Here is a 14,263-nt window from a genome sequence, read left to right on the forward strand (position 1 = left end):
TAGTAGTGCATTATATAGGGAATAGGGCTCTGGTCTATAGTAGTGCACTATATAGGGAATAGGGCCCTGGTCAAAGGTAGTGTACTATATAGGGAATAGGGTGCCATTAGGGAAGCATTCTAACACCCCTGAGATGGTGAGTGTCCAGACTATGGGCCAATGCTTCAATGATCCTGACCTGCTCATTAAGGAGAGATATGAAGAGACCGATGGCTGATGGACTGAACTTGGCCATCTTCAGTTGTTGTGCAGTGAATAGTTACTCTGGTAAATAACAGGTACGAAAACAGGGAGGGACAACCTGCACTAGCCCAATAATACTCCCTTCTCCCCCTTGCAAAATGAGGGGCTACGGTGTGACCCTAATGAACTGGACCCAGGAGTCGGAGTGGTCAGAGCTACACACCAGTAGCAAGGTTTTGTTCCAGCCTTATTGCAACACCTGATTTCACTAATCAGCTGATACTCAGAACCTTGATTAGCTGAACCAGGTGTGTTGTGTAAAATAGGTCTGGAGCAGGGCCTCCCGAGTGGTACAGTGATCTCTAGCTGTGCCACTAAAGATCCTGGTTCGAGTCTTGAGCGCTGTCGCAGCCTGTCGCGACCGGGAGACACAAGGGGGGGCGCACAATTGGCCCGGAGTCGTCCGGATTATAGGATGCTCTTGTCCAATCGCGCTCTAGCGACTCCTGTGGCGGGCCGGGCGCAGTGCACGCTGACACGGTTGCCAGGTTACGGCGTTTCCTCCGAGTCATTGGTGCGGCTGGCTTCCGAGTTCAGCGGGCATTGTGTCAAGAAACAGTGCGGCTTGGCCAGGTTGTTTCGGAGGACGCGGAGTGCCAGCGATGGGACAAGACTGTAACTACCAAAGAAAATGGGGTAAATAAATAAAAATAGGTCTGGAGCAAAAGCCTGCTCTGTCAGTAGCTCTCTATATGAAGAGGGTTTGGTCACCTCTGTGCTACTGGCTGGGTTTACAGTGTAATACAGCGCCACCTGGTGTTACACAGCAGTAATGGCAAAATGAAATTGGAATAGGTCTCTGTAACCAGGTTTACACACAACTTTTGATTTAAGAAAAAATCTGAGTTAAGTAAAAATGTCATGACAGGCCTAACGGAAACAACCATTTGTTTTCGGTAAACTTTCCAAATGTCGACAAAACAAAATACGCTGGACAAGGTGGGATTTTATGCACAGATATGGATATAACCAGCACATGGAAGTAACCGTTGAGTTACGCGATGACGCGGTGTGTGGTCCTCCCCTACGACTCGTCGGGAAAGCAAGCAGTTTATTAGGCTACAGATGAAATACGTAGAAATCATGAACTTCTCAATACATTTTGAGGATCGTATTCTGGTGACACGATGATTGATGCTGGACTGCCCTTGGACAAATAAAAAGTATTCCTCTCTTTAGTACATAATCTCATCGCTATTACAACGCAACATGTCTTGTGAGACAACTATCAAGAGCTGAAAATGCAACGGAAACAGATTGTCGGTACGTGGGAATTTAACCCTAAAAACAATGTATTTTATATGCACCATGTCATCACACACAACCTTTTATCTGCTACAAGTCAGTTTGATGGAAACACCTCTCTCTCTCTCGTGGGAAAATGTGCATATTGTTTTTATGCAGATTTTACAATATTCGCATTGAAAATCTCCCGTCAGTTAGATGGAAACCGAGCTGGTGAGTTACTTTGAAAAGAAAGTGGAGGGAGAATGAGAATATAAAAACACAAAAAAATCACTTTATTTCAAGGATCTGTTTTTTTTTTGGGGTAAGTTACTTTGTTCTACAAAACAAAAAGGTATATTACAGTATACATCCATTATGGGACAGTATACGAGAGTCCTGCACTCAGATCAGGCCTATACCTCCATTATCAGACAGTACACGAGAGAGTCCTGCACTCAGATCAGGCCTACATTCCTGGGGCCGCATCAATGGTCTCAGAGCTGATCTAGGACCAGTTTAGTCTTTAAGATTATAACAAATACAATTATATGGACAGAGGGAACCTGATCCTAGATCAGCACTCCTACTAAAATGATACATAACAGCCCCTGGACTAAGAAGCACTTTCAATGGAGATTCTCAATGAAATAGTGTTTTAGTCCATGAGTGTGTTTCATCTGGGTCTGAGTGTGTTTCATCTGGGTCTGAGTGTGTTTCATCTGGGTCTGAGTGTGTTTCATCTGGGTCTGAGTGTGTTTCATCTGGGTCCATGAGTATGTTTCATCTGGGTCCATGAGTGCATTTCATCTGGGTCCGGGAAACCAGCCCTGTAAGAACTGGGTCAACTTAGACGACTAGTCTTCTAACATTAATTTACAGAGGAAAGACTGTCAGGTGACTAGGGTTGAACAATCCTGTGAACTTTCAATGAATTCTCTCGCTGGTTTTACAGAATCCCAGATGCAGGATTTCTTGAATAAAGAAGGAATGAGCAGGGAACTCAGAACCCTACAACCAGGATTTCTGGAAAACGAATTTAAATAAAATAAAATGACAACTTTATGTTAAAAAAAAAATGTATCTATTTAAAAAATCTAATGAAATGTAAAAAAAAAATGTACCCATCAGCTTTCAGTGAGAGCTCAGTGATGGAGAGGAGACCAGTGGACTGTCAGCTTTCAGTGAGAGCTCAGTGATGGAGAGGAGACCAGTGGACTGTCAGCTTTCAGTGAGAGCTCAGTGATGGAGAGGAGACCAGTGGACTGTCAGCTTTCAGTGAGAGCTCAGTGATGGAGAGGAGACCAGTGGACTGTCAGCTTTCAGTGAGAGCTCAGTGATGGAGAGGAGACCAGTGGACTGTCAGCTTTCAGTGAGAGCTCAGTGATGGAGAGGAGACCAGTGGACTGTCAGCTTTCAGTGAGAGCTCAGTGATGGAGAGGAGACCAGTGGACTGTCAGCTTTCAGTGAGAGCTCAGTGATGGAGAGGAGACCAGTGGACTGTCAGCTTTCAGTGAGAGCTCAGTGATGGAGAGGAGACCAGTGGACTGTCAGCTTTCAGTGAGAGCTCAGTGTGAGTGGACTGTCAGCTTTCGGTGATGGAGAGGAGACCAGTGGACTGTCAGCTTTCAGTGAGAGCTCGGTGATGGAGAGGAGACCAGTGGACTGTCAGCTTTCAGTGAGAGCTCAGTGATGGAGAGGAGACCAGTGGACTGTCAGCTTTCAGTGAGAGCTCAGTGATGGAGAGGAGACCAGTGGACTGTCAGCTTTCAGTGAGAGCTCAGTGATGGAGAGGAGACCAGTGGACTGTCAGCTTTCAGTGAGAGCTCAGTGATGGAGAGGAGACCAGTGGACTGTCAGCTTTCAGTGAGAGCTCAGTGATGGAGAGGAGACCAGTGGACTGTCAGCTTTCAGTGAGAGCTCAGTGATGGAGAGGAGACCAGTGGACTGTCAGCTTTCAGTGAGAGCTCAGTGATGGAGAGGAGACCAGTGGACTGTCAGCTTTCAGTGAGAGCTCAGTGATGGAGAGGAGACCAGTGGACTGTCAGCTTTCAGTGAGAGCTCAGTGATGGAGACCAGGAGACCAGTGGACTGTCAGCTTTCAGTGAGAGCTCAGTGATGGAGAGGAGACCAGTGGACTGTCAGCTTTCAGTGAGAGCTCGGTGATGGAGAGGAGACCAGTGGACTGTCAGCTTTCAGTGAGAGCTCAGTGATGGAGAGGAGACCAGTGGACTGTCAGCTTTCAGTGAGAGCTCGGTGATGGAGAGGAGAACAGTGGACTGTCAGCTTTCAGTGAGAGCTCAGTGATGGAGAGGAGACCAGTGGACTGTCAGCTTTCAGTGAGAGCTCAGTGATGGAGAGGAGACCAGTGGACTGTCAGCTTTCAGTGAGAGCTCGGTGATGGAGAGGAGACCAGTGGACTGTCAGCTTTCAGTGAGAGCTCGGTGATGGAGAGGGGACCAATGGACTGTCAGCTTTCAGTGAGAGCTCGGTGATGGTTAGGAGACCAATGGACTGTCAGCTTTCAGTGAGAGCTTGGTGATGGTGAGGGGACCAATGGACTGTCAGCGATGAGGAGGACATGTTGGAGACGATACAAAATGGAGGACCGAAGGGATTTTGTCGTAGTCAGGGTTGGGTACCATAGGACCTGGTCTAATGTAGTGCACAATGTAGGGAACAGGGTACCCTATTCCCTACATAGTGCACTACATTAGACCAGGTCCTATGGTACCCTGTTCCCTACATAGTGCACTCATTCTGACAAGGGACCCATAGGCCTCAGGTCAAAAATAGTGCACTATATGGGGATTAGGGTTCCATTTGTATTGGACAACAGGAATAGGACCTGTTCTACAGTAAAGCTACCTAAAAACACACTGACTGCATCACCTGCACTGTGAGATGCCTTTGAGTTGTTTATCAGTCCCATTTCACTTCCTCCCTCTTCTTCTCTCCCTTCCTGGTACAGGGATCTACTTCTCTTCCTCCCTCATTCCCCTCCCTCTTCTCTCCCTCCTGGTACAGGGATCTACTTCACTTCCTCCCCCTTTCCTTCCCTGTCTGTTTTTGGGGCATCCTTTCCCGCTTCCTGCTTTCCATCCTTCTCTTCCTGGTTGGACTTGATCTCTTCCTGTTTCCCATCCTTCTCTTCCTGGTTGGACTTGATCTCTTCCTGTTTCCCATCCTTCTCTTCCTGGTTGGACTTGATCTCTTCCTGTTTCCCATCCTTCTCTTCCTGGTTGGACTTGATCTCTTCCTGTTTCCCATCCTTCTCTTCCTGGTTCGACTTGATCTCTTCCTGGTTTGTGGTGACCCCTTCCTGTTTCCCATCTTTAGGCCCCTCCTCCTTGGCAACCTCCTGCAGGTTGTACTTCCTGTATAGAGTGTAGTCCCTGACGACGCTGACACAGCACACACTCTTGATGACCTCGACGATGATGGTGAGCTCAGGGGTGGTCAGGTCAACCTTATTTTTAGGATTCATCTTCCCCACCAGGCCTGCAGGGGGGAGATAAACATAATGAGCATGGCCAGGTACAGAGTTTATAGGAGCGAGCACAGTACACACACACACACACACACACACACAGTACACACACACAGGGGTTGTCCCATGGACAGAGGACAGGTGTGTGAGATATGAATACACTAGGAACATGTAGAGACAGTTTCCTGGATGTAATCTCTACCCAGCATGCTTCTCAGACCAGGCCCAGGCTTAATCTGTGTCTGGGGAAAATGGTCCAATGAGACACACAGAAACATCTAGGATGGAAGTGGTCGGACCAAACAAAGAGGTTTGACTTTGAGGAAGATTAAATCTGTCTTCAGTATTCTAGAAGACCGTTTTAGAATTCTATAATAGAACTTCCTTTAATGTATTCTAGAAGACCGTTTTAGAATTCTATAATAGAACTTCATTTAATGTATTCTATTTGATAGGATCTCTGTGATTACACGGCATCACAATAGATCAAAGGTAAAAGAGGGAGGTCCTCAATAAGGAAGTGGTCGGACCAAGCAGACAGGAGGCTACAAGACCGTTTTGCTAGTACAGACTGGGATATGTTCCAGGGATTCAACCACAACAGTCACGAGCTTCCTCAATAAGTGCATAGACGATGAACGCGCCCTCAGTACCTATAAGAACGTATCCAAACCAAACACCATGGATTACAGGCAGTATCCACGCTGGGCTAAAAGCTAGAGTTACCACTTACAAGGAACGGGACATGGACACATACAAGAAAGCTGGGACATCAAACATGCAGAAGGACAATATAGGAGGAATCGTAGTGCAGCGGCTCCGATGCTCATCGTATGTGGCAGGGCTTTGCAGACGGTAACGGATTAGTGGTTAGAGGCAGGGTAGCCTGGTGGTTAGAGGCAGGGTAGCCTGGTGGTTGGAGGCAGGGTAGCCTGGTGGTTAGAGGCAGGGTAGCCTGGTGGTTAGAGGCAGGGTAGCCTGGTGGTTAGAGGCAGGGTAGCCTGGTGGTTAGAGGCAGGGTAGCCTGGTGGTTAGAGGCAGGGTAGCCTGGTGGTTAGAGGCAGGGTAGCCTGGTGGTTAGAGGCAGGGTAGCCTGGTGGTTAGAGGCAGGGTAGCCTGGTGGTTAGAGGCAGGGTAGCCTGGTGGTTAGAGGCAGGGTAGCCTGGTGGTTAGAGGCAGGGTAGCCTGGTGGTTAGAGGCAGGGTAGCCTGGTGGTTAGAGGCAGGGTAGCCTGGTGGTTAGAGGCAGGGTAGCCTGGTGGTTAGAGGCAGGGTAGCCTGGTGGTTAGAGGCAGGGTAGCCTGGTGGTTAGAGGCAGGGTAGCCTGGTGGTTAGAGGCAGGGTAGCCTGGTGGTTAGAGGCAGGGTAGCCTGGTGGTTAGAGGCAGGGGCTCCGATGCTCATCGTATGTGGCAGGGCTTTGCAGACGGTAACAGATTACAAAGGGAAACCCAGCCGAGAGCTGCCCAGCGATGCAGAAGCCATAGACTGTCACTGTTCCCTCTGCTACCCTCTCTATCAGCCACCCAGGCCATAGACTGTCACTGTTCACTCTGCTACCCTCTCTATCAGCCACCCAGGCCATAGACTGTCACTGTTCACTCTGCTACCCTCTATATCAGCCACCCAGGCCATAGACTGTCACTGTTCACTCCGTCTGACAAACGGTACCGGAAAATCGGCTCCTGGAACAACAGGCTCCGAGAGTTTCTATCCCCAAGCCATAAGACTGCTAAATAGCCAGACTGCTAAATAGCCAGACTGCTATAAATAGCCAGACTGCTATAAATAGCCAGACAGCTAAATAGCCAGACAGCTAAATAGCCAGACTGCTAAATAGCCAGACTGCTAAATAGCCAGACTGCTATAAATAGCCAGACAGCTAAATAGCCAGACTGATAAATAGCCAGACTGATAAATAGCCAGACTGATAAATAGTCAATAAAAGGTGTCCGAACTATATTGCACTGATCGCACAATCACTAGACTTTATACCCACAAACACACACATTTACACTCATCATATTCTATTGCTACTCTGTTCTTCATTTTACTCTTATTATCATCTATCCTGATGACTAGTCACTTTACCCTGCCTTCATGTACATATCTACCTCAAATACCTTATTATTATCTATCCTGATGTCTAGTCACTTTATCCTGCCTTCATGTACATATCTACCTCAAATACCTTATTATTATCTATCCTGATGACTAGTCACTTTAACCTGCCTTCATGTACATACAGTGCCTTGCGAAAGTATTCGGCCCCCTTGAACTTTGCGACCTTTTGCCACATTTCAGGCCTCAAACATAAAGATATAAAACTGTATTTTTTTGTGAAGAATCAACAACAAGTGGGACACAATCATGAAGTGGAACGACATTTATTGGATATTTCAAACTTTTTTAACAAAAACTGAAAATTGGGCGTGCAAAATTATTCAGCCCCTTTACTTTCAGTGCAGCAAACTCTCTCCAGAAGTTCAGTGAGGATCTCTGAATGATCCAATGTTGACCTAAATGACTAATGATGATAAATACAATCCACCTGTGTGTAATCAAGTCTCCGTATAAATGCACCTGCACTGTGAGTCTCAGAGGTCCGTTAAAAGCGCAGAGAGCATCATGAAGAACAAGGAACACACCAGGCAGGTCCGAGATACTGTTGTGAAGAAGTTTAAAGCCGGATTTGGATACAAAAAGATTTCCCAAGCTTTAAACATCCCAAGGAGCACTGTGCAAGCGATAATATTGAAATGGAAGGAGTATCAGACCACTGCAAATCTACCAAGACCTGGCCGTCCCTCTAAACTTTCAGCTCATACAAGGAGAAGACTGATCAGAGATGCAGCCAAGAGGCCCATGATCACTCTGGATGAACTGCAGAGATCTACAGCTGAGGTGGGAGACTCTGTCCATAGGACAACAATCAGTCGTATATTGCACAAATCTGGCCTTTATGGAAGAGTGGCAAGAAGAAAGCCATTTCTTAAAGATATCCATAAAAAGTGTCGTTTAAAGTTTGCCACAAGCCACCTGGGAGACACACCAAACATGTGGAAGAAGGTGCTCTGGTCAGATGAAACCAAAATTGAACTTTTTGGCAACAATGCCAAACGTTATGTTTGGCGTAAAAGCAACACAGCTCATCACCCTGAACACACCATCCCCACTGTCAAACATGGTGGTGGCAGCATCATGGTTTGGGCCTGCTTTTCTTCAGCAGGGACAGGGAAGATGGTTAAAATTGATGGGAAGATGGATGGAGCCAAATACAGGACCATTCTGGAAGAAAACCTGATGGAGTCTGCAAAAGACCTGAGACTGGGACGGAGATTTGTCTTCCAACAAGACAATGATCCAAAACATAAAGCAAAATTTACATTTACATTTTTACATTTAAGTCAATAACGCTCTTATCCAGGTGACTTACAAATGGCCAAGTCAAAGTTCACCTTAAGACATCCAGTGGAACAGCCACTTTAGTGCATCTAAATCTTTTGCTGGTGAGAAGGATTACTTTATCCTATCCAATTCACTATTCCTTTTTGAACCAATGGAATGGTTCAAAAATAAACATATCCAGGTGTTAGAATGGCCAAGTCAAAGACTTACAGCTGAATCCAATCGAGAATCTGTGGAAAGAACTGAAAACTGCTGAATAATTCTGCCATCCAACCTGACTATTTTTCAGTTTTTGTTTTGCAAGGAGGAATGGAAAAAAAATTCAGTCTCTGATTGTGCAAAACTGATAGATTCATACCAAAAAATACAGTTTTATAGCTGTATGTTTCACAGCCTGAAATGTGGCTACAAAGTGTTAACAAAGTTCAAGGGGGGGCTGAATAATTTTGCACATAATATATTTTTCAGTTTTTGATTTGTTAGTTTAAATATCCAATAAATGTAGTTCACTTTACCCTGCCTTCATGTACATGATTCTTCACAAAAAAATACAGTTTTATATCTTTATGTTTGAAGCCTGTACATATCTGGCTCAAATACCTTATTATTATCTATCCTGATGCCTAGTCACTTTACCCTGCCTTCATGTACATATCTACCTCAAATACCTTATTATTATCTATCCTGATGCCTAGTCACTTTACCCTGCCTTCATGTACATATCTACCTCAAATACCTTGTACCTCTGCACATTGATATGGTGCTGGTTATTCTCTGGTCTCTGAACACACTGTATCTCGAGATGTGTTTCCCAGTACTGTGTCCATGTAGCCCACCTGCCAGGGCCTTGATGATGTCGTCCCTCTTGTTGTGGGAACTGTTCCGGGCCTTGAAGGCGATCTGGTAGCTGCCCTGGTTGGGGGCTTTAAACCACGGCTCTAAGAACACACTCAGGTACTTATCCATGTCCTCCTGGAACGCCTTGCACGTTCCACTCACCTAGAACACATGGAGAACCATCAGAACCACAAGGAACCACCACCAAAAAAAACCCCACACATTCCCAAAAAGAGACATTCTTCCAGCCAGTCTTTCCCTCTCTCTTCTGGTTGGACGGCCAGGAAACCCCCATGACACCTGATGCTCAGCCCCAGGACACCTGATGCTCAGCCCCAGGACACCTGATGCTCAGCCCCAGGACACCTGATGCTCAGCCCCAGGACACCTGATGCTCAGCCCCAGGACACCTGATGCTCAGCCCCAGGACACCTGATGCTCAGCCCCAGGACACCTGATACTCAGCCCCAGGACACCTGATACTCAGCCCCAGGACACCTGATACTCAGCCCCCCCAGGACACCTGATACTCAGCCCCAGGACACCTGATACTCAGCCCCAGGACACCTGATACTCAGCCCCAGGACACCTGATACTCAGCCCCAGGACACCTGATACTCAGCCCCAGGACACCTGATACTCAGCCCCAGGACACCTGATACTCAGCCCCAGGACACCTGATACTCAGCCCCAGGACACCTGATACTCAGCCCCAGGACACCTGATACTCAGCCCCAGGACACCTGATACTCAGCCCCAGGACACCTGATACTCAGCCCCAGGACACCTGATACTCAGCCCCAGGACACCTGATACTCAGCCCCAGGACACCTGATACTCAGCCCCAGGACACCTGATACTCAGCCCCAGGACACCTGATACTCAGCCCCATGCCACCTGATACTCAGCCCCATGACATTACATGTGCTCACCGGCAGCATTCTGAGGATGACTCGTGACTTGTTTTTCTTGGTGATGTGGAGGTCTGACAGGATGTGATGCACCAGCTTCTCAGGGTCTGGAGAGAGAGAGGGGAGAGAGAGAGAGGGGACAGAGACAGAGAGGTGAGAGAGAGAGAGAGAGAGAGGGGAGAGAGAGACAGAGAGGGGAGAGAGAGACAGAGAGAGAGACAGAGAGTCTGGAGAGACAGAGAGAGACAGAGAGAGAGAGAGAAAGACAGAGAGAGAGAGAGAGAGAGAGAAAGACAGAGAGAGAGAGAGAGAGAGAGAGAGAGAGAGAGAGACAGAGAGAGAGAGAGAGAGAGAGAGACAGAGAGAGAGAGAGAGAGAGAGAGAGAGAGAGAGAGAGAGAGAGAGAGAGAGAGAGAGAGAGACAGAGAGAGAGAGAGAGAGAGAGAGAGAGAGAGAGAGAGAGAGACAGAGAGAGACAGAGAGAGACAGAGAGAGAGAGAGAGAGAGAGAGAGAGACAGAGAGAGAGAGAGAGAGAGAGAGAGAGAGAGAGAGAGACAGAGAGAGAGAGAGAGAGAGAGAGAGAGAGAGAGAGAGAGAGAGAGAGAGACAGAGAGAGAGAGAGAGAGAGAGAGACAGAGAGAGAGACAGAGAGAGAGAGAGAGAGAGAGAGAGAGACAGAGAGAGAGAGAGAGAGAGACAGAGAGAGACAGAGAGAGAGAGAGAGAGAGAGAGAGACAGAGAGAGAGAGAGAGAGAGAGAGAGAGAGAGACAGAGAGAGAGACAGAGAGAGAGAGACAGAGAGAGAGACAGAGAGAGAGAGAGAGAGAGAGAGAGAGAGAGAGAGAGACAGAGAGAGAGAGAGAGAGAGACAGAGAGAGAGAGACAGAGAGAGACAGAGAGAGAGACAGAGAGAGAGAGACAGAGAGAGAGAGAGAGAGAGAGAGACAGAGAGAGAGGATAATAAAAATACTAGTTAGTTATAAACAAAACAGACTATTTTGAGAACTTCTGAATAGGTGTAACTGTCAATGTTGGCAGTTCTTTATTGAACTTAAGGATAAAACCTAGCCTGGTCCCAGATCTGTTTCTGCCATCATGTCAGCTCCTTGTCATGCCAAGTAGTGGCATGACGGCACGAAACAGACTGGTACCCAGGCTAGGATAAAACTAAGGATGATTGAAATGAGCTAAAGAACTATGATAAATGTGTCTACTATAAATGAGTCGTCTCACTCTCCACTCTGGGCCCTGGTCCAAGGTAGTGCTCCCGAGTGGCACAGCGGTCTAAGGCGCCGCGTTTCTGTGCTAGAGGGGTCACTACAGGCACCCTGGTTCGAATCCAGGCTGTATCTCACTCTCCACTCTGGGCCCTGGTCCAAGGTAGTGGGCTCCCGAGTGGCACAGCGGTATAAGGCACAGCATCTCAGTGCTAGAGGGGTCACTACAGACACCCTGGTTCCAATCCAGGCTGTATCTCACTCTCCACTCTGGGCCCTGGTCCAAGGTAGTGGGCTCCCGAGTGGCACAGCGGTCTAAGGCACAGCATCTCAGTGCTAGAGGGGTCACTACAGACACCCTGGTTCGAATCCAGGCTGTATCTCACTCTCCACTCTGGGCCCTGGTCCAAGGTAGTGGGCTCCCGAGTGGCACAGCGGTCTAAGGCACAGCATCTCAGTGCTAGAGGGGTCACTACAGACACCCTGGTTCGAATTCAGGCTGTATCACAACCGGCCGCGATTGGCCCAGTATCGTCCTGGTTTGGCCGGTTGTAGGCCGTCATTGTAAATAAGAATTTGTTCTTAACTGACTTGCCATGTTAAATAAAGGTTCAATTAAAAAATATATATACTGGGAGTCTTTTGAGACATGCTTCATCTCTGTCTAAGGAGCTGGGATGCTGTCTGTCAAACTCTTCCTCACCGAGGTTCTTGGTCTTGATGAAGATGACGTTGTTGGCCCCGCTGTCCATGGCCTGGAAGCGCCGCTGCAGTTTCCCCGACGACGCTTTGAGCTGCTTCACCTCCTTCTTCAGAGCCGCCTCCACATCTTCATCCTCCTCTTCCTCACTACTGCTCTCCTCGGGTTCCTTAAACTGGGTTGTCAGAAGAGTTTAGAGAAGTTAGTTTAAACAACAAAAAAAAGACTTCAAGATTTATAACTATTAAACAAAGAGGACTAACCAATAAAGATGTACAGTACAAATAATAACAATTCACACTGAAAGTTGGCTTGGCGCAGTTACTTTAGAAATGACTCCTATTTACGTTCAGTTGATGCCTGATTTGAATGACATGATTGGACAGTTATCCGTTCCACCAGTGACGAGTTCAAGGAAGGAATTAAGGGAAACACCTCGTCACGTATTCGTACATGGCCTCGCTAAATGTTCTGCTTACATTCTCAGGTCCGTAGAGTTGGTCGGCGTATTCGTTCAGCAGGTTGAAGGCTTCCGCGGTGCATTTCCTCTCGTTCATATTGCAGGTGATGAGGACACCTTGCATGCCCACCTCGAGCTCCCGGGAACCCTTGTACTTCTTACTCCGGTGTCCGCCGCCATAGCGTTTCTTACTGCGCTTTCTCAAGTCTTGTGCTTCGGACATATTTGATCATATACAGGAGTCCTGGATAATAGTTTGTTAACTGTTAGAAAAAACACATTTACCTGGATAACATTAACTATCGTTTTTCTTATTTGGCACTAGCAAGTATAGCAGAATTGGCTAGCTAGCTAACATGCAAAGCACAACAAACGACACGAGCCGGGATTGCTTACGTTAGCTACTGTACTAAATCTCAATCCTTGATCGTACACGTTGGCTTAAATGCTAACAATGTATCGTTTAATTTGCTAAATTACAGAGCTACTAGTCAACGTTTATCGTACTCTTCTCGAGTTGAGCCTGAAGGTACTCGTGGGCTCCTTCCTTCATTCAAACACGCGAGTGTTGTGAACAGCAAAAGGGGAATCGGCGTATCGCCTTCAAAATAAAAGTCCCCATTGAAACATGCAAACTAATAAAACTATTGAAATCATGACACATTTGGACTATAAATGTTTAAAAAAAGGTTGAAATGTTGTTAGAAAAATTCAACATTAGACTATTTGACAACAAAATTGTTAAATCCGTTGATCGCACTGTGGATGTATAAACTTAGGGATGATGGTCCAAGCGCACCAAGACAGTCGTGGAGAGGGCACGACACAACCTATTCCCCCTCGGGAGACTGAAAAGATTTGGCACGGGTCCTCAAATCCTCAAATGGTTTTACAGCTGCACCACCGAGAGCATCCTGACTGGATGCATCACTGCATGGTATGGCAACTGCTCGGCCTCCGACCGCAAGGCACTACAGAGGGTAGTCCATACGGCCCAGTACGTCACCGGGACCACGCTTCCTGCCATCCAGGACCTCTATACCAGGCGGTGTCAGAGGCGGTGTCAGAGGAAGGCCCTAAAAACTGTTAAAGAATGCTAAGTCTAGGTCCAAGAGGCTTCTACCCCTGAGCCATTAGACTCCTGAACATCTAATCACATGGCTACCCATGTGATTTACACCCCTGCTACTCTCTGTTGTTATCATCTAGTAGCCACTTCAATAGCTCTACCTACATGTACATATTACCTCAACTAACCGGTGCCCCTGCACATTGACTCTGTACCAGTAACCCCCTGTATATAGTCTTGCTATTGTTATTTTACTTGTGCTCTTTAATTACTTGTAACTTGTATTTCTTATTCTTATTGGTACTGCATTGTTGGTTAGGGGCTCGTTAGTAAGCATTTCACTGTAAGGTCTACTACACCTGTTGGTTAGGGGCTCGTTAGTAAGCATTTCACTGTAAGGTCTACTACACCTGTTGGTTAGGGGCTCGTTAGTAAGCATTTCACCGTAAGGTCTACTACACCTGTTGTATTCAGCATTTCACTGTAAGGTCTACTACACCTGTTGGTTAGGGGCTCGTTGACATTTGATACAACCTGTTGATTTGAATTTCAGACCTGTTGGTTCTCGTTAGTAAGCAAATCAAATTGTCTACTACCTGTTGGTTGGCTCGTTAGTAAGCATTTCACATGGCATTACTGATACAATTTGATATTAATGCAAGTATAGCGAAATGCTAGTGCTTCTAGTTCTGACAGTGCAGTAAT

At 47.0% G+C, this 14,263-nt stretch overlaps 1 protein-coding gene across 3 annotated transcripts; it reads right to left on the reverse strand.

The window, feature by feature from the left end:
• Nucleotides 1-3,550: 3,550 nt before the first annotated feature.
• On the reverse strand, nt 3,551-13,084 carry thumpd1 (THUMP domain containing 1). Of its 3 annotated transcripts, none has more exons than XM_065000923.1 (6): nt 12,997-13,084; nt 12,509-12,733; nt 12,033-12,204; nt 10,133-10,218; nt 9,200-9,362; nt 3,551-4,968 (listed from the first exon to the last, which is right to left on the reverse strand). In XM_065000923.1, exons 2-6 carry the CDS (start codon nt 12,710-12,712, stop codon nt 4,499-4,501), a joined length of 1,095 nt encoding a protein of 364 aa, XP_064856995.1. In that variant the 5' UTR covers nt 12,713-12,733; nt 12,997-13,084; the 3' UTR covers nt 3,551-4,498. The 3 variants fall into 3 exon arrangements, with proteins under 3 accessions (XP_064856995.1, XP_064856994.1, XP_064856993.1); XM_065000922.1 differs by having other exon boundaries at nt 12,886-13,062; XM_065000921.1 differs by having other exon boundaries at nt 12,509-13,062.
• Between the last annotated feature and the right edge of the window lie 1,179 nt (nt 13,085-14,263).

Source organism: Oncorhynchus nerka, linkage group LG15, assembly GCF_034236695.1.
Source record: "Oncorhynchus nerka isolate Pitt River linkage group LG15, Oner_Uvic_2.0, whole genome shotgun sequence".
Lineage (NCBI taxonomy): Eukaryota > Metazoa > Chordata > Actinopteri > Salmoniformes > Salmonidae > Oncorhynchus > Oncorhynchus nerka.